We start from the raw sequence: 25,210 nt of genomic DNA on the forward strand, positions 1-25,210 counted from the left end.
TGTATCATTAAATCTATTTTAAACCATACCACCCCAGTAAATAATTTCTATATGTGGTACCGAAAAATATTGACGATTATATTACTAAAGCAGCAATCCATTCTGCTTGTTCTTTTAGTGATTTTTAAAAAACATTATTTGAAACAGGGGGTGTTCTAAAACTGAACTGTTGTATCACTGGACTTTATTTGTTGCTGTTCAAGAGAAATAATATGACCAGTGGGGCTATCTTGCTGCAATGGGCTAATAGTATGTCTTATATTTGGGAATATTAAAAAGAAAAGAAAGAGGCGCATGCGCGACGGCAAGGTGCATGGTCGCATAGGTTAGGAGCTCCGTGCCTCGCTATACAAAAAACGAAAGCAGAAACCTACAATAAACGACTAAACTACTGACAATTATCTATTTTGCTGCAATGGGCTAATAGTATGTTTTATATTTGGGAATATTAAAAAGAAAAGAAAGAATAATCCCAGTCATTCAAATACTATTTAGCAATTTATCATATACATATGTACCGCACATAGCAACATTTTGAATACAACATTACAATTGATACATTGTTTCACATATTAAAATTCATATGGAGTCTGACCTGTTTCAAAGTTAATGATCTTACCAACTACAATCAATCCTCCGTCTTAAATAGTATCTAATTAATAAAGTGCATGAAAGTGGAGATGTGCACGATCAGAGAAAAAACACAATGCACTAATAGGTTTACAAATCCAAAGGGAACAGTTGTTCCCTTTGTTCTCTATCCAATATCTATATAGACACAGCAAAAAAATAATCCTGTACAATACACCCAACCTGCATAATAGCCCTTACTCCCGTCATATAACTATGAAGGAATAATAATTGCAATTAATGAACCGCCACAGAGATGAGGACCACAGGTGTCTCGAGTCTCTGCACATATTTTGGAATAGGGCACAGTTCCAATACTTAACATGGATAAGGAGAGTCGTGATGCGCCAACAGGAATTCCAATCCGCTATAGTCAACAAAATGAACACTGTAATCAAGTAGGGCATGTTCTGGACATGAATAGAAGTCATCTTAGTAGGCCAGTATAATTCTGCTTCTGACCTTGCTGCTGCCCTACCATGTATTCACATCCAATGGCATTTTGTACTGACGTACTTCATCCAGAGATCATTCACGTTGTAACCAGGCACACTCCATATGCATTTTAATAAGTGACACAATGTATTGTTTGTAATTTTGTATAGGAAATGTTGCCATATGCGGTATATATTTATATAAGTGGCTACTGTCACTTTTTACACTATTTACAGTATATAGTACTGGGATCATTCATTAGGCAGAACAAGATAGTAAAAACAAATTGTGTTTATTTTGGTAAACCCATGTACAACAAGAAGAAGTACACAAGGAACAGTTAATAATACACTTACTGGAGGTCTGGGGGGAAAAATAGGCTTTCCTAGGTAGAGGGTGCCCGCTTGGATGAGCTTACCCTGGCCATGATATACCCCGGGTTCTCCTGGTCCTCTTTTAGGCTTCAATTCCTAGCCGCCACTGGTCTGTTCCATTTTGAGAACTTGGGTGCAAAAGACGGGATTTCGTCTCTGCGAGGCAAACTTTTCAGGCTTCCAAATGAAGCCGGTCACTCTATTATTTTGAATAGAGCAACTTTGAAAAGCCCGCCATAGCTTCATCGACTCACCTCTAATTGGTTGGCTTGGATGGACTTGTTCCCTCTCTTGGTCAGTACCTTACATACACTCCGCTGGGCTATCTGCAGAATGGAGAGGGAAGGAGCAGCCAATCAGAGCGTGGGAATTTCTACCTGTCAGCCAATAGAAAGAGGGGCTCGACCCCGGATGATGTCAGAGGAGTTGTCGTGCCCAGCAGGCTCGAAAAGCCGGATGCGCAGGAAATATGATTTTAGCCAAAGGGAGAGCAGACTCTATGGCTGCATCCTCCCTGGCTAACTCATTGCTACCTGCAGGGACTGTACTAAAACTGTACATTAATTAGAACTGGGATATACAGATACTCAACTAACAATCCTTGGCAAAGGTAAAACATTTGATCAACAAGTTTCTGGAAACTACAAAAGGTGTCCCTGCAGGGTGCCCTTTGTAGTCCGGACCTAGCCATTCGCCCTTTCCTCGCTCACCAAACATTTTCACACCTGGACATCTTCTCCCCTTTGAACTATGCACCCTATGCAGACTTGCTGGCACCTTAACTAGTTGACTGGCAATCTGCATAGACCCTTATAAGAAATGTATCAAACCTAATAAAATATACTTTAATTCATGGGGGATATTGGGGAGACTCATGACTGTAAGGGACTTAGGACTGGGATAGTGGGGCTCAAAACTCAGGAGTCTGGGGAACGCTGGACATGCCCAGTGTAATTCTACTCGCGTACCGGGAAATAGTGCCTGCACGTCGGGTAGAATGAAGGTAACACCGGTAGTTCTGGACCCTGAACTCCTGCAAACAAAAGAATTGCATTCTTACCCAAATATCCCACCTAAAACTTACACACATCAAGTTTCATGAGTCTGGGGGTAAAGGGAACATCGAAAGTGGAAAAGCAGGGGTCACTTTAACTTTACATGTACATATACCTGGCCCTTGGCTTATAGTGCTGGGTAGCTGCCAGGGACCCAAGGGCAACCAGAGGGCTTAAACCTTTATTACGAAGCCTGGTTACCCTTGCCCGTCACAGCTACATTATGTCAATAAATGGTATTTCAAAATGCACTACTATTGGGATTATTCTTTTTCTCCTTTTTAGTATAACCTTATTAAATCCCAAGTGCTCCATCCACTATTTTATTATATTGAATACCTCAGATAAAACACCAACTTTGAGTTTGCATCTAGAAACCCTCCTTTTGTTCATCTTCTATTGGGGAGCCCTGAGAGCCATTTTGTATTTTTTAACCTGCGGCAAGTAGCTCAGAAGAATCCCAATCAGATTATGTAAACAAATCTATATAAAATCAATTTTGTGGGTATTTGTGTTTAACCTCGTCAGTGCTGAATAGGTCAGAAATGGATTGCTCTGCAATACATTGTTTGTCCAGCCGCAGAATATGGGATCCGTCATAGCAACAGCTAAAATCAAATTAAACATTGGACTTGGCTCGTGACTGAAGATTGTGCATAATATTCTTGCTTAATTACATGCTGATGAGAAGTAATTTTGTGACTTTTACACTGTTGCATGCCACCGTTTTTGAGAGGGCATACTGTTCCCATTCAATTACACTGAAATTGAAATGAATATCAATACTAAAACTGTACATTAATTAGAACTGGGATATACAGATACTCAACTAACAATCCTTGGCAAAGGTAAAACATTTGATCATCAAGTTTCTGGCAGATCCAGGCAAAAAAAATAACTGGAACTCTGTGGAACTCTGTGTTACCAGATAAGTCTCAGAATCATTGCATTTCCATTCAGAAAGTAACAGCATGCATTGTCTCCTACAAGACCATGGCCTTATGCTGCCGCATCTCCAAGAACACCAAGTCACGCTACATCTGCATGTACACTTTTCATGAACTGGTTACACACCCCTCCACCTGTCTTAAATAAATGCTATACATTGATCATTAGTCAGAGGATGCCATAAAAGAGAAAAGTAACACTTATGCCTGGATACATCCTATTTTTTTTATATTTATGTCAGGAAATTGTTTATAAATCCATGCTTTTGAAATGTCCACGGTATAGCTCACAAAGAGGAAAAGGTAAAAAAATGCATTCTTACATGACAACAAAGGGGGCAAACTGCACTGTAAAACACACTGGGCCTTGTCTATTAGCTTCACTAGTGCAGATTCCATTAAATTAGCATTTATTTGGCGATATCGCAGCTTACAGAGTAAAACCTTATGGCGGATATGTACTGTATCAAGCATCGTAAATTGTAGCATTGCTTCTTAACTGGTGAGAATTGCATAACTTACCCACTCTTGAATAAAGTAATCACACGTAGACAAACTATGGAGTAAAAATCCATTGACAGCTCTTTTAACACACAAATTTCTCCAAGGATCAGTCAGCTGCTCCGACCACTGAATCAAAAACCAATAAAATAACCATGGCTCATACCCCATACAGTATTACCAGTGGACGCATCAAGCATGGTGACCCAACAAATACACAGCAGCAGAGGATGCAGGCTCAAGTCCCGCCGGGCTTGACATGAAGACACTATTTACACAAGACCAAGCAATACATACATGGACTACCCAGACAATTCTCTGAAAAGACAAAAATAAATCCTGCTATAGCATTCTTCAAAGTAAAAGGAAGGGGCTGATCATAAGAACAGGTGAATAATGGAGATGTAAAGGAATTTGTTTGCTTACTGATACTGCATAAATATCTCTAATATGCATGGGATTTACTTTTTCAAACATCAATCTAGTTGGTTAGGACTGTGCTTGAGGGTGTGGTGTGTTAGGGATAGTGTAAATACCATAGCTTCCAGTCTGTGTTGAGTAGTATGCATGCAGTATCTTGGGCTGGTTTGTTTATACACAACACATTGCAGCAACATCCTGTAATGCCTGTTAGCTGAATAAATCATAGTTTTTTTTAATAAGTTTACACCTTATCTAAGGGTCTGGAATCCAGTAATCTCAACAACTCCATGAAACAAAATAGATTTTGATTCCTGGGCTACAAAACATATTTTGGGGGAAAAAAAAGGTATAATGTCTGTTTTGGCGTGGAAGTAAAAGAGATTGCGTTTTTTAAGTGAGTTTAGTTCCCCTCGAATGCTAGTCAGGGTCATCAAAATGTTCCTCTTAGAGCAGAGATGCTCATGACTTGGGGCTATCAACAGACCAGGTTTTTATGGCAATATATATACTGTATATATATATATATTAAATTTTTTCTATTATATATATATATATATATATATATATATATATATATATATATATATATATATATATATATATATATATATAAAATAGAAAAAATGTAATGCTTGGTGCACTCAAAAGAAATAGAAGAAATACTTAGCTTCCCATGGATCACCAACCGGGCCAGAAGAACATATAGATAAAGAGAGATCCGCAGCACTTGCCTGTAGATATTCAAAATTCAATGTATTAATACAATCTGGCAAACAACATGCCAAATGTGTGGCACCCGCACTGGGTGCCGCCCATTTTTCATGTTATTTGCCAGATGGTATTAATAAACTGAATTTTAAATATCTACAGGCGAGTGCTGCGGATCTCTCTCTCTCTCTCTCTCTCTCTCTCTCTCTCTCTCTCTCTCTCTCTCTCTCTCTCTCTCTCTCTCTCTCTCTCTCTCTCTCTCTCTCTCTCTCTCTCTCTCTCTCTCTCAAAATCAGTTTTAAGCACTGTACAGTACAGTACATGACCCCTCAAGTATCTTCAAACTGCTGAGCTCTTATGTAAATAGCTCCATCCCAATGATAAGTGCTTATTAGGGGTTTTGCTATCGCTTATAGCCTGTGCATATTCACTGCAAGTATATTGAAATCGCTATTACAATTTATTTAAATGCAATCAACAGTGGCTCAAATTGGCTGACACCTTGTGGAAAAGGAAAATTAGTGATATGTACAAACATGGAACTTTGACAATGTTCCTTCCATTTTAGTATTTGTCTATGCAATTTAGGTAAGATTGAGTCTCATTTGCCTTATAGCCTTGTTAAATGATAACACCTGTTGATGGAACACTTTGCCATATGCTTTGACTAAAGAATGAAAGTGCTGAGATCTAAAATACCTTTGCCCTTTCTGATTAGTCTGTACAACAACCAGAATGTAATTTCCTTCTCATCATGTGCGCTCAGACATTTTTCATTCCGTGATGAGTTCCCAAGGCATTTACCTAATAAGCAAGGTTATTAGAGATTCTCAGGGGGTGTTCATTATGCACCTTTAACGAACCCTCCGAGCAGCTTTACAAAAATGTGTTCTCAAGTTAGGAGTATATTTTGCAGATTTCTTTTCAAGTTTAAACAAAAAATGCCAATTGGACAGATATAAGGTAAAACATGATATACAATTCTTGTTGTGTATTGCCTTAAGCAACCAATCAGTAAATAATGTGGAATACATCAAAATAACTAATAATATATTTGCTGAAATAAATTTAGCTACATAGGTAGAAAAAATGAATCCATTATTATGAAATATAAAAATATTACAAAGAGAAGAATTGTAAGAGCACAATATTTTTAGTAGACAAAGCAGTTTTTGTAAAGTACAGAAAACATACTTTGTTGAATGGAAACAAAAGTATATGTATTATATGGAATTAGTGTTACATATTTATTGCTATTTTTTTTACAAAGTTATGATAATCCCACCTGCATTAATTATTAAACCTAACGTTCTAAAATGGACCTACATATATTTTACCTTATTTATAAAATTACCCCAATTAATAGGGTTGTGCAAATGTCTTAACATTTTTGCAAAAGGTCATATTGCTTCATAATGACAAAAAAAAACAGAATGCTCCCTAGATTACCACTAAATGTTGCAACTTTTGCCAGAATTTTGCTCAAATGGAAGTATAGGTCACATGGTTCTACTTATGTAAATGTCTTCAAATCTGATTTGTGTTTTTTTTTTTTTTTGCTGTAATAAGTATTGGTAAATTTGACTTTGAAATAGAGATGACCCAAATTCTTGCCGGATTCTCTGTGGTTGGTCATTTCCTTTCAGCCACGAAATTCAACAGCTCAGTCTCAAATAGGTAGACTCTCCTTTGCCCCCTCCATTTTCTCCCCTCCCTATTTCTCTCCACCACGCCTCTCTCTTTCACCCCCTCCAATATTTCATGGATTAGAAATCTGGCTGAAATGAATTTTATTGAAGAATCCAGATGGATTTTTTAATGACTATTCCGGCTTTGTATTCCAGTATGTGGATCAGATTTTGGTAAAACCAGTGCTGAAAATCCAGAGAATTGATTCTGACAGTGTCACCAATCTCTATTCGCAAACTGCAGTGAGTGCACAGTATGTGTGTGGAGAGTGTAATACACATTTTGGGGAATATTTTATTTTTTAATCAATCTGGTGCTTCAGGGGCTATTGTGGTTACCGGTTGCTTTAAAAATAAAATATATTGGGTTTATGACAGGTCACGACTCTTCCTAGGTCTGTCCAGAGCCTCAAAGATGATTTAATTGGTAGGATATCCCTTATGGGCCACTAAAAGTATCAGATGTGTAGTATGGGGCTGATGAGATAAGGGCAGTTATTTTGCCAGAAATTAGATTAAAATATGGCTCTCTTGCCATTTTTATTAACAGGATCCTTTTAGAGGTACTTTCAAAGCATTCTCTGGAGGGATCTGCAAGGTTCAGGGGGCGTGGCTAATAGTATTCCACCATTTATTAAAAATTAGGATATCTGGTGATAATCTCCACGCTACAGTATAAAGTTCAAATATCTGTAATCGTTGCGATGAGACCACACACGACATGAGTAAGAGGTGCCAAGGACAGATATCCATTTGTCACTCAAATTTAGGAGCAGGTCTTGTCCATCATAATCGCCTGAATTCATTGATATGACTCATGTGTGTCTAAGTGTTAGAGAAAGGAAGTCATGACTGTTTTTTTTTTATATCTAGGCACCTTGTAAATGTTCTTTTAGGGCAAGGTTTTTTTCGTCATAACCATCAACCTAGCAGCTGATTTACGAAAGCGGTGGGCTTATGTGGTTTCAATAGGGAAAAAATAGTACATAAGTTTTAGGAAGTTATTATGAAAAACAGAATTCAACATAGGTGTGTTTTGGGCCAAACATGTGAATTTTCATATTTCTATGCCAGCGACATCTCTAGGGTAAAACCTTTGACATATGATAAATATTGTATAGGGATTTCTGTTTTATGTTTTATCCTGTTATTTTAAGAAACTTCTGAATTTACTGTAGTTGTATGTTCTTGTAATTATTTTTCTCTGTAATATATATATATATATATATATATATATATATATATATATATATATATATATATATATGTAATGTATATATATATACAGTGCTTCAGATTTAATAAATAATGATTTAATAAATAATGCTTTGGGGCTCTCAATGAACTGTCGCACACTCTGGATAGAGTATTTACATTTTAAGACACCTTTTGCTACAACATATTTTTGTGTGTTAAGTGCATAGTTTTTTCGATAATAAACAGGGACCGGAGACCCGGGCAGATATATTAATTTACATATTTTGCATAATTTCTTCGTGGTGGGAGCGTATACATATGATTGCAATTAAGTAAGGGGTTAAAATTAACTTATTAACTGTACCTTGTGCAGGAGAAAGGTGAGTTGGTTAGAGTAGCCATGTGTATTAACCCTTGTTTTATATCTAAGTCACGTGCTCACTTAGATAGTATATGGGGACAGATTGAGGGGAGATATTGTTGATTTGAGGACCTTTGCAAAGGTGAAAAGAGGGCCAGCATGTGAGTTGTGTATTAACCCTTGTCCCGTATGCAGGTCACATGCTCACAGGTGTGCCATACACTTACACATTTGATGGTGCCAGTGTGTGTTTGTCTATAAATGTTGTGGTTGTGCATATGTATGTCAGTATATCACAGTGTGAGTCATTACAGAGCATAAGCCAATAATGTATATATATATATATATATATATATATATATATATATATATATATATATATATATATATATATATATATATACATTGTGGCACAGTATAGCTCGATGTCTGCTGTGAGTACTTTCTATGTTTACCAGGCTAATACAATGCAGTTCCAAAGTCTCTGTCACAAATTTGACCTTCTGATCTCTTGTACCACTTGACTAAACATATATGTAAGATCAAGAAAATACTTGAAATTGTGCTCTGGGTGAATACACTAAAGGTATTGCAAACATTGCTATTATTAACAGAAATGCTTCATTAAACTTACCAATGGTGTAGCATCTCTTGAGTTCCCCTCTCCTGGGATGGCGTTTTTGAGCATTAGTAGTATTGTTGTGTTCTTCTTCTGAAATAGTTGTCTTGGCAAGAGGTGACAGTTTACTTGTTTGTGGTACTTGTGTATCTGTCAGAGGGTTATACTCCTGTGATGTAATGTCCACAGATTGAGACTTTTTCTTCAACCTGAAATGAAAACAATTTTTTTTTATCAGATTATAGCAAAATGGAATGTAACGCTCATGATTTTCACCTCCAGTTTCCAGCCAAGAGTTGTTTAACAAGTATGATTCCCACTGTGACAAAGATAATGTACTGTACCGATGAACTAAATAGTACTATTTTAGTTCATCCTTTCAACCATGCATTTTACTGCACCAGTCAGATTATTAAAAAAACACATTATAATAAAACACAGGGGGGAGCAAATCTCACCCATGATATGTCTGGCTGGGAAGAAAATATGAATTGATGTGGTTTAAATGTAGAGTGCTAAGTTTTGAGTATCACATCTTCTGTCGAATAAATCATTGCAGAGCATCTGTACTACATTGATAGCAGTGCTTACGGACTTCCATTTGGGAACCATAGTTTATGGAGTTAACGTAGAGTAAGTGTACTCAAGCACTGCACTTATGCTGCATGAACTCTGGAAACTATCATTCTCAATAGGAACTCTGTAAGCACTTGCGGCTTCACAAAGGCAGTTATGCGACATTTACATACATTGTGTAACTATTGCTGGAAGTTTAAAAAAACTGGGATTAGAATAACAGACACTACTGTACATGTATAGGATAATTCCTTTCTCCAGCCCCCTAAATAACCTACTGTACTGGGCTAGAAGAAAATATGACCTTGTGTCACTGTGCCGAAGTATATTCTGGCCCATGACTTTCCTTGGTATGACATTGATGGAGAGTTAAAGCATTAAAATGTCAATCACTGATGAGTTTGGTGAAGACACACCCCAAAATTAGTTGTAGCACCTCGTAAGTCTTGGCAGTTGCACACACTAGTTTTCAGGGGCAGTAGGGTGAGCTTTTTATCAGGTCTTGCCCAATCAGGCCCGGCCCTAGCTACACCACTGAAACACAGCTACTCATCATAACATGAGTGCTACAGCCGTGATCAGCAACCATGGGGGCAAGAGCAAGTCTGTAGCTGCATTTGGATATAATACTCACTAGGAAACAGCCAGGCTGATTGGATGGTTATAACATGTGCAGCCAGGCCTGGTTTTGGCTACCAGTCTGCCCTCCCAGTCATGTAAGCCCTGGTAACAGTGCAGGCAATGACAAGACCAATCCTGGGTTTTGCCCACAGAGGAAGCTTCCTTGAGTGACAGTGGAGGAGGTGGAACAAGGCCTTTGTTCTGCCCAATCCTGGGTTCAGATCTGGTACCTTCCTCCCACTGTAGTTAGGGGGCTGCACCCCTAAATTTACGCAGTTGTCTCTACCCTTGAGAGAGACAGGTAACACAGAGGGGTGTCTGCGCATTGGCATCTCCTGTTCCTCTTCCCCTTGGGGGAGAGTGATTACTATACCCCTGGCTTTACTAGAGGGACAGGGAAGAGTAAGGACTGCTTCAGGTGCCCTTGGCCAAGAGTGGAGGCCCAGGGACCATCCTGAGGTTGGAGGCCTGTATTGAGCTGTGCTGAGCAGATATCTGTGTTATACTGTGTATGCAGGGGAATAAACCGGTTCAAGTTAACTATAACTCCTGCCTGGTGTGCTACCTTTCTAGGGGGAGTGGAGTACTACGTTACGTCTCTAGGAGATGCTTGCACACATCTGGAGTCGCTGTATCACCAGAGGTAAATATTGGTAATGTAGCCCAGAAGCCTGTCCAGATGTCCCAATATCACCGGTGAACCACTCAGCATCCTGTGAGCCAACAGGTAGCATGCATCATACACCGGGTAACAGGGGAATCTCCCAGAGGGTGAGGGAAACACTGTTACACATGCTTTGTAGAAAACATATGCATTTTAAGCACTAAGTACTTCCATTGACTAAGTAATTCCTTGACTGACTCTCTAGGAAAAAAAATTATGACTTAATTGTGACCATTGAAGTCATATAAATATGTAATTATCTTGGCACCAGAGAGTCATGCACAAGTCATGCCCTTTTCTAAATTTGTATTACACTCCACATACTTGTCAATTCAGATGCTTTAAAACATTGTACTGTGAGACAAATTATGCCCAATTGCGTGCAGGATTAAAAAAATATCTTTTTATTCAGAAACTTGGTATGAGTAATATCTGCAGATGTATTTCTTATTTCACCTCAACAGAATTGTCGCTTTTTCTTTTCATAGTCTCTCGCATGCATTTTTTTTTTTTCAGATTACTATGTGACTTCTGATACCTTCATGGGCATTTGTTAGGCTGCAGGATTATAGCAGCATTATTCAAAATGGCAGAAGTCTGAAAAGATTTGCAGAGATTCCAAAATATCAGATTTATGCTGTTGTTTGACTTTTATGGTCACAAATGTGATTAAAAACCTTTTTCTCTGTGATAAATACGTTAGTAGCTTTTATCTTCTTTTTTTTATGTATTTTTCTACTAAACTGCCTGTATGGTATAAACCATTTGTTGTGATGGTTACTACTAGCATTAAAATAATTATTTCAAGCAACAGATTTGAGATAAACATCAGACTGAATCTTTAGATGTTCATCTACTGATAGCTTTAAATCTATATATTGTCTTAAATCTAGAAACGCAATAGATTGAAATTAATTCTAAGGTACATTTCAATATTGTTATTAAGATACTTAAATAAATCAACAAGTTCACACTGTTTTCCTTCCCAGGTGATGAGAATATCATCTATGTAACGGCCATGGAAGACAAGGCCCACCCCAAATAGATTATTAGGCCTTACTGATTGGTCTTTTTATTGGCCCATAAAAAGGTTTGTGTGACTTGGGGAAAACCTGGTCCCCATGGCTGTCCTACATACTTCCAAATAAAAATCTTCCTCATTCAAAAAATGATTGTGACTAAGAACAAATTGTAGACTGGCCAAAATAAATAATGTTTGTATTTTGTTTAGGAGGCAAATCCTGAATCCAAGAAATGTTGTACTGCTTTGATTCCTATTTCATGATTAATATGTGTACAGTGACTGTGCGTCACAGGTGGCCCATAGATAAATATATTTCTGCACAAAATATTTGTAATCAATCTTACGTATAGTATCTTTAAGATATGATTTTAACTGAAGAACATGTTTCTGTAAAATGAAATCAACATATTGAGACATTGAAATCAACATATTGTCATTGAGTTGATCGCAAAAATGATGGACTTACCAGGTGGATTCATCTTACTATATATTTCTGAAATCACTGTATGCCTGTCTGTCTGTCCTCTGTCCCTAGGGGAAATCGCATTGGAGCTTTGGTACGTCACTCCGCCTCAGGCCAATGAGATGGCTCCCTTGGCCTGCCCGCCCCCGCACACCTCTCATTGGCCTGAGGCGGAGTGATGGGCCAAAGGTCACACACACACACACACACACACACACACACACACACACACACACACACACACACACACACACACACACACACACACACACACACACACACACACACACACTGATATTGATATTGAATTATAATTCCTCCACCGTTATCAGCCGACCTTATAAACTATATTTGACATTTCCTGTAATTCATGTAGGCATATAAATTCACCCGGTGTCAAAAAAATTCTATAACCCTTCCTATCTCTACACATATAAAGAAATCCTTCACCACTATTGCATAAAATGTGTCAGTAAAATTATCTATATCCCTCTAGGGGCTGGAACAATGCAGTTAGGGTGCTTTCCAGTCCACAGAGAATTAAGTTCTCAAAGAGAAGCAAGCATTATCTTTTAACTAATGGACTTAATCAGACTCCTTGAGTGAACAAGGAAGTGGTTTAAAAGACGGACTGAAAGCTGCTATGCTGAGAGACTGTTTTCCCCAGAGAAGGGGGAAGATAGAAGTGCTCCCCAACTGCAGAAGCTGGTTACAGAGGAACTTACAGAGGAGTTTCTCTGGGCTCAAGTGGGGGCTGAGTTCCCCAAAGAAGAAGGACGACAAGGCCGTGCTGAAGCAGGGATGTCTGCTCCAAAAAAAAAGGACTAAGATAAGCAAAACCCTTATTATTGTATGCAGAGACTGTGTTAAACTGTGGCATATGCCAGGGCATGTTTTTGGCTTGGGAACACGCTTAGCTGGCCATACAGTTAGTGAGGGCGAAAGCTATGGTGTAGTTAGCTTTCCCTAAAGGGAATAGGTGTTTATTTTCTATGATTTAGCTTTCTTAAAGGGACGGTGGGCCTGGTATATGATTTAATCCCTGTAAATAAAACCCCTGCAGTTAGACGTTATACAGTGTTTCTGGCCTTAAATTGGGACAAAAGAGACTGCAACGTGGTCTGGACATCACAATATATAATATACATACACAGTTGTGTGAAAAAGAAAGTACACCCTCTTTGAATTTTATGGTTTTACATTATAGGACATAATAACAATCATCTGTTCCTTAGCAGGTCTTAAAATTAGGTAAATACAACCTCAGATGAATAACAACACATGACATATTACACCGTGTTATGATTTAACAAACTTGCGCAAACTTTTTGAGTTGCGGTCCCCTTCCTGGGAGCTGCAGCGTTCGCGCCCCCTCCCGATGGCTCAGCGTCAAATGACATCGCAGATCATATGATGCCATGTCACTTGACTCTACCGCGGCATTTGAAGTGTTGCCATGGTGACGCGTGATGTGACATGATGTGTTGCCATGGTGACGCGTCGCCAAAGACCCGGCTGGCAGCAGGTAAGTGAGTTACAGAGGCTGCACGCCTCCCTGGCATTTAATTTAAATGCCGTACGGAAGAGCGCGGGGCCTCTGTAACCGCCCACGCCCCCACTACAAATTATCCTGCCCCCCCCTGGGTGGCACACCCCCAATTTGCACACCGCTGATCTAACATAGTACTCCGTTCTCTCTTGAAATCCTCATCACTATTAAAAGTCTTAGATTAGTCTTAGATTAATTTTGTCTAGATAATGTTGCAATAGGGGAATATGCCACCATTATTTCATCTCATCCTTACGTACAATTTCCAATGTAAGGAATTGGGTCAGATGCAAGATTCCGTCATCAGGAATATTACAAAATTAATTTCTAGATAAGGGCTATGATCTCAAATTAATTCATCCTTTCATTAAAGCAAAATTGATAGTCAGATTGTCACTTTTAGAAAAATCTACAAACAAGAAACCTGTTTCAAATTCTAACTATGATAAATCAACTATGTTTATTACCAGGTTTAATAAGTCAGCCCAGGATATAAGAAATATATTGAATAAGAACAGGGACATTTTAACCTGCAACCCTGTTTTCAAATTTCAGCTACTCCAAATACAGTATTATCTTATGCACCAAGTATGCATCCAAATATGCACCAAGCATATATACTGTAAAGTAGCTACTGTCCCGGCCAGCTTTATTCTAAAGCTTGCCGGGTTAAATGCGGGCCAACCGCGTGGCTTGTCTCCGATTACAATCGGAGTTTCCCGCGCGGCGGCCGCTTCAACAGATAAGCGCTAATGGCGCTTATTATTGAAAGCGCCCGAGGTGCGGGAAAACCGTCCGAAAACGGCCGAAGATAGCCACGCGCCGCCCGCGGGTTAAAAATACCCTCGGAGGCAGCCGCTTTAGATTAAAGCTGGCCGCCACTGTACAACTATTTAAAATAAAATGGTAATTTGCACTGACAAATCCAAACCAAACAGTAATTATAAATGTGGGAATAACATATGCAATAAAGAAGTTTCAGGGCGCTCGCATAGACTTGTATAAATTGTATTTATTATGAAAAATGGTCAACATTTCGGTCCCAACCTGGAATAACATATGCACCACGTGCAATCACATTTTGGATAAAAGAGGTAGACGTATTTTCTTCATTTGTTAATGGTGAAATTTGTCCAATGAAAGGGTGTATTAATTGCAATACTGTACCTCCTATGTGGTGTATATGCTCACATGCATTTGAAGGCTCCAATACAGGGAGAGCCACATATTCTCTCAAAACTCATGGAATATCGAAACATTTTTTAAATCATGAAGACTGAAATCCCAGTGGTCTTGCTGTCATGGGTCTTGAGCATGTCCCCCTTCAATCATTTAGGAGGGGTTAGATTCAAGACCCTATGCAGATAGGAGTCATTCGATTTACAATATGGCAACAATGGCACCTGGTGGGCTACATGAAACTGCAGATGTCAATGTTTTCACATAGATATTTACTTCTGGTAATTGTCTGCTTTTTCTTAATAATTTTATTATTTGTTTAAGATTTTTTAAGTGCTATAGATCATTAAATGCATTTTGAAATGTGTATATCTGGATGTGTGTCTTTCTGTGTGTGCCTCTCTCTGTGTGTGCTCCTGCGCATTGTATTTTATGTCTTTATTTATATAGCGCCAAAAGTGTACTCAGCGCTTCACAAAGAATACAGTACAGGGAATTATAATAATACAATAAGTGCAGCAAAATAAGACAATAGGAAAGGAAATTCCTGCCCCGAAGAGCTTACAATTTAAGAGGTTTAATGGGAAACTTACAGAGACAGCAGGTGAGGGAGTAAGTGCTGTAGATGGCAGTGCTTGGTCACAATGGGTGGTAGGAGTGACTGAGTGTGGAACATTAGCCACGAGGGCAGGCTATTGGGATGCTTGATTTGTGGGGTAAAATTTAAGGAAGGTCAGTGTTAAATGAAAAGGTTAACACCATTTACAGGGGAAGAGGTGGCAGGGAGGCATGAGTGAGATCAGGTGTGTATGTCTGGCTTCAGGCTTAGGGAAGATCCCCAGCAGCAGGAAGGAGTAGATAGAGGGTGTGAATAGAGGATTTGTGTGGGTGTTTTTTATTGAGGGGTAAAGAAGTTGTTGGAAGAGAGGTGTATAAATAATGGTGCAGTGGGGAGTGGAGATGTTGTAGAGAACAGAAATGCTCACAAAGGAGTGAGGAAACAGTAAACAGAAAAAGAAATAGGGAGGGCATAGTGAGATGCAGGAGGAGAGAGTTCCAAGGTACTGGAGGATAAAAGTGTACAAATAAATCACAGATGTTAAAAGTTAATGTCTCACATTGGCAACGTTGTAATGCAGAGTCCAGATGTTCCTCCAATCTTCACCTCCAAATTCACCTCCAAAATTAACTCTTGTAGACACTTTTGATGTACACTTTTGATGTTACACAGCCTTATGGCTAAACAGCCATGCTACAGTGACTTAAGTACCCTATTCACATGCATTTGACTAACACTTAAGGGAGGGGTTTGTCTAGTCAACTCATACTTACAAAATAGTTAATTAGATTATCATTTCTCTCTCAATTGATAGGAATCAGCTCACAAACATACCCCAAAAGCCAATTAAATCTTAATTTCTCTGGTTGGTAGAATGCAGCTCACAAACATACCCCAAAAGCCAATTAAATCTTAATTTCTCTGGTTGGTAGAATGCGCGCAATGTAGACTGGTGCACATGTGCACCAAGCCAGCGGCTGCTGCGCATGAGCCCTGAGCTGGCGGCTGCTCCGCCGGCTGACTCAGTGCATGTGCGGGACCCGTTGGCTGCCACTGCGCATGAGTGTGAAGTAATTATCCAGCCTTCTTCATCTGTTTATACGCGGCCTAACGGATCCGCGATGTGTCTGCGCATGCGCGGCCCTTGTGTGGTCATGCGCAATACAGTGCTTCCGCGACCATTTTCATCCCCATGAAGGAGATTTGCAGCAATGGAATTTTTTAAGTGCCAGGTAAGAAGTTTCACTTTAATAGGCAGGGGACAATTATTGTTAAGTAAAATAACAGGAGAAACCAAGGGAAGCTGCAAGGGACTGCAGTACTACATGCAAAAGCAATAATAGCAAAAGACAAAATAATAAACAGAGGGGCAAAATAGTGCAAAGGACATACAAGACAAAAAATAAGAAGGTACCCGAATGTCTGCAGAACTAGGAGCCAGAGTGAAGAGGAACAAGGAAAGATGCAGCACTAGGGAACAAAGATTTGATAAAGTGCCAATTGTGCACGAAACGCGTAAGAGTGTTTTTTTATCCCTCTGTCTTTTGCTATGTGCTAATAAGCTACATTTATTTCACTGTCAGTAATTCAGCCCTGAAGCCTTTCATTGCATTGTGCACCGCTACTTTTCCCCCACTGCTGATTATTCCACACAGAGCTGGAGCACGGCAACAGAAGTGTGTGAGTACCTAAAACCAGTCCCTTTTTAAAAGGAAAATGGCTTATATTGTCATGCACTGTGGACTATATTGACTTTATATATTGTGTGTACTACAAAAGACATTATCTAAAGGAGAGACACATATATCATCTTTAAGTCTCTCCCCATGGGGGTAAGACTGTCCCTTATTATTAATACTATATATACTGTTGTCACACACCACCTCAATCAAAATCAATACTTCCCATCTAGAGCCTTCCTAATTGAATGTGGACTTTTTTTTTATTTCTTTGCACAACAGTCTCTTCTACATATATTCAAGAAACTGTACAAAGATTTTTTGATGCACTGATTTTGGACTATGCCCCGTTTTTTCTTTATGTGTGAGTCGGGGGGGGGGGGGGGAAGGAAGGGAGGACGGGGAAGCTGTGTGTGTATATTGGGGAGAAGCTGTGTGTATCTTCGGGGGAGCTGTGTGTGTGTCTGTGGGTGGGGAGCTGTGTGTGTGTCTTGGGGTGGGGAACTGTGTGTCTTGAGGGGGAGCTCTGTGTGACTTGGGGGGAGCTGTGTGTGTGTGTCTTGGGGGTGGGGAGCTGAGTGTGTGTGTCTTGGTGGGGGGAGCTGTGTGTGTGTCTTGGGGTGGGGAACTGTGTGTGTGTCTTGGGGGAGCTGTATGTGTGTCTCAGGGGGAGCTATGTGTGTCTTGGGGGGAGCTGTGTGTGTGTCTTGATAGGGGAGCTGTGTGTTTGTCTTGGTGGGGGGAGCTGTGTGTGTCGGGGTGGGGGAGCTGTATGTGTGACTTGGTTGGGGAGCTGTGTGAGTCGGGGTGGGGAGATGTGTGTGTGTCTTGGGGGGGAGCTGTGTTTGTCTTGGGGGGGAGCAGTGTGTGTCGGTAAAGGGAGCAGTATGTGTGTCTTGGGGGGGAGCAGTGTGTGTGTCTTGGGGGGGGAGCTGTGTGTGTCTTGGGGGGGAGCTGTGCGTGTGTCTTGGGGGGAGCTGTGTGTGTCTTGGGGGAGAGCTGCGTGTTTTATGGGGGGACATTAAGTGAGTGACCGAAAGAGGATGTGTGAGAAAGGTGCAGGAGTCAGAGGGGTAAGAAGAGGGGGTAAGAGTTGGGGTAAGTGATAGAGAGGAGGATGGAGAGAGAGAGAGAGGGGTTGTGTGAGTGAGAGATGATTAATAAATAATGTTGTATTTTGTCCTGGTTTGTCACTTTAATTATGCATCTTGACTTCGTTATAGTTCAATGATAAATAGGTTATGTAATTTATAAACTCACGTTCTACTTGATGCTGTTGAGAGATTTTTTTCATTATCAGCAGCATTGAGGCACACCTTGACATTTTGGGGTGCTTATAAAGACTTGGTACAGCAGGCAGCTTGTCTTTATTATTTGATCATTTTTATTGGGGAATTGATGACTTGCATTACCATCAAGTGATGCAATTACACATTTATGTTATTTAATTTTGTTGAATCCCTGCAATGAACTGACCAAAAAATATGAAAACACACAAGCAGAGATTACTAAAAATGGATGCTGCTTTAAATTACTTGACATCTGTAGCCATGCCAGTCCTGGCTACTTGTCTGCCCTGCCTGCCATGTCAGGCTTAGTAAGTCCAAAGCATTGTCAGGCATAATCCTTGGTTTTCCCTACCCTCAGGCAGCCTCCCTGAGTGACAGGGTGGAGGTGGAACTTGGTCTATGTGCAGCCAATCCAGTGCAGACCCGTACTAAAGAGGAAGCCATTCCAAATTATAGTCAGTTCTAGTCTCTCCCTCAAAGGATTGAGACGGGCCCTCAGCCCCTTAGGGGGCTGAAGAGAAATACCACGCAGGCTGGAGAGGCATCAGATATGATAGAGAGCCCAGGTACGTCCAGAAGCTTGGGATCTGACACCAGTGAATACATAGCTGTAATATCATCTGCAGTGGATGAATAAAGAAGACCCTGTTTTATATACCCCTGCCCAAGTCTACAGTCTACTGGGTGGGGGTATGCACAATGTGTTTCACAGTGGGGATTGTCTCCAGCTAAGCTGGAGCCTGCTGTGAATGGAGGCACTTGCACCTGAGAAGAACACAGCCTGATGACTACCAAAAGACTGTCCTGTTCCCCACAACATCACGGAAGCTCAGCATCTCCTGGAACCCAACAGGTACTAAGCATTACACTACCGGTAGCAAGGGCAAAATCTCCCAGAGGGGAGGGGGGCGGGGGAAGCAGCGCTACAATTGGAGGCCCTGCTGAGATTCAGCAACAGGGCAGGCTTTCACTGCAGTGCAGGTAGAAAAACGGCAGTGCACTGCCAAGAAGACCAGGAGGAGGCTCATGGTTGCAACAGCAAAACAATTTATTGCTTAAAAGATTGGACTAAATGTCCCCCCTAGCCACAGCAATAGTCCACCAACGCATTTCAGGCTCTATGCCCTTTATCAAGAGCCCGAAACGCGTTGGTGGACTATTGCTTTGGCTAGGGGGGACATTTAGTCCAATCTTTTTATGCAATAAATGCTTTTGCAACCGTGAGCCCCCTCCTGGTCTTCTTGGCAGTGCACTGCCGTTTTTCTACCTGTTCCTGCTGCATCATCTGGTGGATTGCATGCCATTCATTTACCTGCTGTGGGATACTCCAGGAACAAAAAGTGAGTCTTTTCTATGGGTTGCCATACCCTGTTATTCTCACCATATGGGACTTTGTCTGTACTAATCATTAATGGTGCCAGTGGCATTAAGTACTAGTCCCCTAACCCTATTAGGGCAACTTTATTGTACTACACAGTACATTGGGAGTTTTTCAATTGCAGACGTTATAATTATAAGGACTTGTTCTTCTGATGCACTGGCGTTCTATACATTTTCACTGCAGTGCAGCAGTAAGGAAGGGGGGAATCTCTCTCTGAGGCATCACCAAGGAAGGGGTTACCTAGACCCTTGCCAAAATTAAGGACTATGTTGGGGCGTACCCTGATGCTGCTCCAGGGAGCATGGATTCCCACATATCAGAGAGGGCACTTTGTTGGGGTGTAACCTGAGGCTACTCCATGGAGTGTGTACCCTCATAGCTGCTATGGACTGTACTGTGCTTTGTTGGGGCATACCCTGACAGGAAATCCAGGCAGTGTGTACCATTCTTCTAATTCTAACAGCGTGTTGGGGCGTACCCTGACGGGAAATACAGGGAGTGTGTACCCTTATAGCAGCCCAAAACTGTACTGTGCCGGGGCGTATCCTGAGGCCTTGCCAGGGTGAGTGGTAACCCTCACCATCTTTATTCAAAATACGCTAGATAGTACCAAACGTCCTGGTACTCTTTTCGTCTTGCAATCACATCAGATATTAACAGATTTATGAAGCATAACAAAATTGATGAGTAAACAATACAAATAAAAACAATAATAAAAAACAAGCATTGTTGATAAATCAAAAGGGGTTTTACAATGTTGCAGACACACAGGAAGTGTCAATCATTGTTTTAGCGCTAGCAAACTCTCACAAATGTTTACACCAAATCTTTCCAGATAACATTATGTAGATCTTCAAGATTTAGGCAGTGCAGATTTGATCACCGAAAATGAAAAAACACAATATAGTGCAATATGTCCCTACCTGTCATGTGGAAAAATCAGTAATGCCCACTCACACTTTCTCAATGATAAAAAAAACCATCACATGGGGGGATTGATGGGGGTGAGATCCACACAAGGTATACCTTTCCCGAATGTGTCGCCTGGGAATGTGTCGCCTGGGAATGTGTCTCCGGGGAAAGCGTCTCCAGGGAAAAAGTGTCTCGGGAGAAAGTGTCTCGGGAGAAAGTGTCTCCGGGGGAAAGTGTCTCCGGGGGAAAGTGTCTCCGGGGGAAAGTGTCTCCGGGGGAAAGTGTCTCCGGGGGAAAGTGTCTCCGGGGGAAAGTGCCTCCGGGGAAAGTGTCTCCGGGTAAAGTGTCTCCTGGAATGTGTCTTACTTGAGTTGTGTTGCTGTGTTGATCTCAGAAAAAGAGAACCATACCACAAAGTGCAGACAATACAAAAGCACTGATACCAGAAGCGACAGAAGTCTGTCATGACACTAGAATGGACAGCGGTGAGATCGTCAAGAACAGTGCACCAGGATTACTGATATATATGCATTTTAACTGACACATCGTAAGTGTACGTTCATTTGTGCCTTAGGTTTTTATTTTTATACATATCCGTTTCATTTTGGATTGTCTGCACTATGTGTATGATTCTCTTTTTATGAGATCTATACTGCAATACATCTCATCCCGGGAGATGTGCACCTTGAGTGGATCTCACCACCATCAATCCCTCCATGTGATGTGCCAGTTTTAATTTGCTTTTTCATCACTGAGAAAATGTGAGTGTGTTTTTTTCCACATGAGCATCTATGTATGAAATGAATAAATTTATGCAATGGTTGTATTTTTCACAAGGGACACAAATCAGACAAATACTGTTTCCGGAGCATATTAAAACACTGTAATATATTATTTAATAAGCCAGAAAGAGCTGCTGAATCTGATTTCTGAGTGTGAATAAAATAGCTTAATGCGACTGGAGAGAATCATAGAAGATAGGGTTGCATGCCTCCAAGGAATCTCAGATTAAATGTATGTACAAGAAAGTGATATTGATGTTACCAATACCAAATATACAGGCAACTTCTTAGGAAAACAAAGACACCATCTGCCATCTGAAATGGCAATACAAAGCTTTATATGGAGAGAATTAAGATATAAAATACTAATAATAATACAGATACAAATATAACATGGTAAATCCATTCTACCTATCTCTTCCACTGTTACATAAGCCCCTAGTAAGTGCAGGGCAGTAACAGGTTAATTCTGTGGGTATTACACCCCATGTATCCTTCTCTGTGATGGACAGAAGTGAGGTGGTGACTCATGACCTGTGTAGGCCTATCAGGATGGGTACAGTAGATCATGAGTCCGTCCCTTCTGGAATAATCCTAATTAGAAGAATGTCCCAAATGTAGTCTTGCTCTGCCTTCCAAGGTAGGAGCATGGGCTGTCAGACTCTCCCATGGCGAGGATGAGCTGGCCCACTTTAGGCATAAGGGCCTAAAGAATATCAAGACTCAAGGCCACATACTATCAGGGCAGCACCATCTGAAGTCCTGGGATGTTGGACAGTATCATCCATGCTGTATGTGAGCTGTGCAGCATGTCCAATAAAGCAATCTGTTCATTATACCTCTGCCTGGGTGTCAGTTCCTGGGCAGGAGGGGTAAGGAGTGCAGTGGTGGGGATTGACATCCATATACCAAGGATCCCATCACCGCTGGAGGCGCTGACACCATGAACCAGAACCCAGAGACCACCCAAAAGCTTGTCATATTGCCCCTTACTACCGCTTCAGACTCAGCTCTTCTGTACTAGCAGGTATGGCTTAGCAACACACTCAGTCCTTCTTCCAGAGGGGTGGGGGGACATGGGTTATACAAATAATACAGATTTGTAATAACATGGATATACAGTAATCACATTCACTTTAAACTCTAAAAGTGCAATGTCACTTATAAAAAATCTAAAAAAGACGAACATACAAAAAAGAAAACACTAAAGATCAATATTTTTGTGGGGTGAGTCCTGAACATTTCAGATCCAATCTGGAGATCAAATCCATCAGATAAGATGAAACTTAAAAACTGGAGATGGGTGCAAAGTATTTTCACAAAGTTCAAATCCGGCATGAAAATGGCATTTAGTACACATTGGAGAAGATCCACAGAAGTCCGTAAAATTGTACGTAATAATATCCGTAACATATATCCCTATAGGGGAAGACATTAACAGGTGATACGCATAGCCTGGTAATCAGAGACGCGCTGCAGCCTCTTCCATCCACCGAGGATACTGGAAGTGCTGACGGAAGCATCACGGGAAATGCTGCAAGCACACGCACAGAGATTGTGAGACTGCAGCTTTTTTACATCTCAGGAGATTCTTTCTTCACAGATTGTATCTGTTTCTAAGCTACGAAGAAATATCAACTTTGTAAGTGCCCATTCTATTGAATTGATCAATTGGCTATAAATGTGTTTTAGGGTATCTGCACTATTGCATTTTTTTCCCCTGTATTCCACTGAGCTTTACCCACCTACTAGACTACACAGATAAAAACTGCCACTGTTTGGGATGTGCTATTTTGATTTGGGATAAATGTGAGTAGTAATACCACATTGGCCCTAAACTTTCTCCACAGGGTATACCTATTACTCATATGCAAATAATATGTAATGAGAAGTTAACCTAACAACGGAGATCCTCAGAGTGTTCATGTTGGCGAATGGGCATAATGCAAAGGTGTTTAAGACCTTTCAAAAGCTGGTGTTACCTACAGTACATACAGACACTGATTATCATTGAGTTATTTCTGCAAATAGCCTGAAAGCAATCTACAAGGTATTGGACTTAACCCTGTCATTACAAAAAGTTACATGTCATACAAAGTTATACTGTATGTTAGGGGTCATATAAATGCATGAAATATCATAAACAGTAGTATGGTTTTTTAGTGATTAAAGTAAATGTTTGGCGATTTTTGACTAAGCCGCACAGATTGAAAAATGAACAATCCACCGACAGATTTTACACCGCGGAACGTATTTTGAATGGAAAGCTCGGGAAATTCTGCGAAACGCGTTCTGACAATTTGACCCATCTCTAGGGACAGGGACTCATTGTGCCTGCAAAATTCTCTGTAGCAGACTGCTATACAGGAAAAAACTGTTGTTGTCATTATTATTATATTTAAAAAAACACAGGAATGGAAGTTGATCAACTTGAGAATTCTATAAATCCAAATAATTATGTACAGTCAGTATATAGCTAATAAATCTGAAGTGACAAGTGAAAACAAAAACGGATGACTACAGAGAAGCCCTCCAAGAGAAATGGTATAAGGTATATTTTATAACTATTATGTATACTTGATCATTTTTATAAACGGTTTGTGTTTAATTTGATTGATCAGACTTTATTTACAGTATTTCACCCACTATTGTGGTGGTGACATATTGTCTGATCTTTAATGATATCCATGACCGTTTACCCATAATAACTCTGCATTCTGTTATGCAGATTTGATTTGGATGAAACTCAATATTAGCTACTAATGGACTATTGAAGTATAATTTGTAGACAGCCTCTCCAACAATTATTATCTCCCAAATGTGGAGATTAGTTCCACCCTATCACCTTTTACATTTGTGTGATTTATGTTTTAAGAGATTTTCATTGAGTGTTATATTTTATCATATTGTGGTGTGCATTTAATTGGTTTTCACTTGGAGGGCTTCTTTCTAGTGATATGTTTTTGTTGTTATTATTATATTATTAGCAAAGCGAATCTTGGTGGCCAGAGGGGGTATTGCATGCTTTTGTGCAATTTTTTAATAGCAAAATGTTCGAACAAGCATTCGCGGGTTTGCAAAGAAATCTCATGTGACAATATGCAGGGCGAATTTTGACACATTTGCCCATCACTATTGAAATCCCAGGCGTGTCTTAATGGAAGGGTAAAGGATGTCATAATAGAAAAATTAAAATAATGCATTTAAAAAAAAAAGTACAGTATTTCTAAAGAAATGAAAATGCTGAAACCAAGGGGCATGCAATGAAACCTGAGATTAATCGCTAACCACAATTAGCCAAATAAGAAAATGCATCTTCACAGAGGATAGTGGATGCATGTGGAGCACTTCCAGATGGATCGGCGAAAGTTAATATTCTAAAGGAATGACAAAATATCTGGTATAGTACAAGAGAAGACTAAATAATAAAAATGACAGAGGGAAAACTGTGTAAGGGTCTACAGTAAATCCAGTGTAAGATATCTAGATCAATATTTCTTATTTGATTACCATTTATATTTTACGGTGGGTCCAAACACAAACAGTTGTACAACCTCTATGATGTGGTCATGACAGTTTCCTGTTCCCTTTCAT

The 25,210-nt window shown here is 40.1% G+C and overlaps 1 protein-coding gene across 2 annotated transcripts in view; it reads right to left on the reverse strand.

Annotated features, from left to right (window-relative positions):
- The window catches only part of OXR1 (oxidation resistance 1), a 629,370-nt gene that overhangs the window by 253,722 nt on the left and 350,438 nt on the right, over nt 1–25,210 (reverse strand). For both annotated transcript variants that reach the window (XM_075582481.1, XM_075582482.1), the window contains exon 3: nt 8,954–9,147. In XM_075582481.1, coding sequence (XP_075438596.1) covers nt 8,954–9,147 — 194 coding nt within the window. The remainder of the gene's footprint in view (nt 1–8,953; nt 9,148–25,210) is intronic.

The sequence above is a fragment of the Ascaphus truei genome, chromosome 2 (assembly GCF_040206685.1).
Source record: "Ascaphus truei isolate aAscTru1 chromosome 2, aAscTru1.hap1, whole genome shotgun sequence".
NCBI lineage: Eukaryota > Metazoa > Chordata > Amphibia > Anura > Ascaphidae > Ascaphus > Ascaphus truei.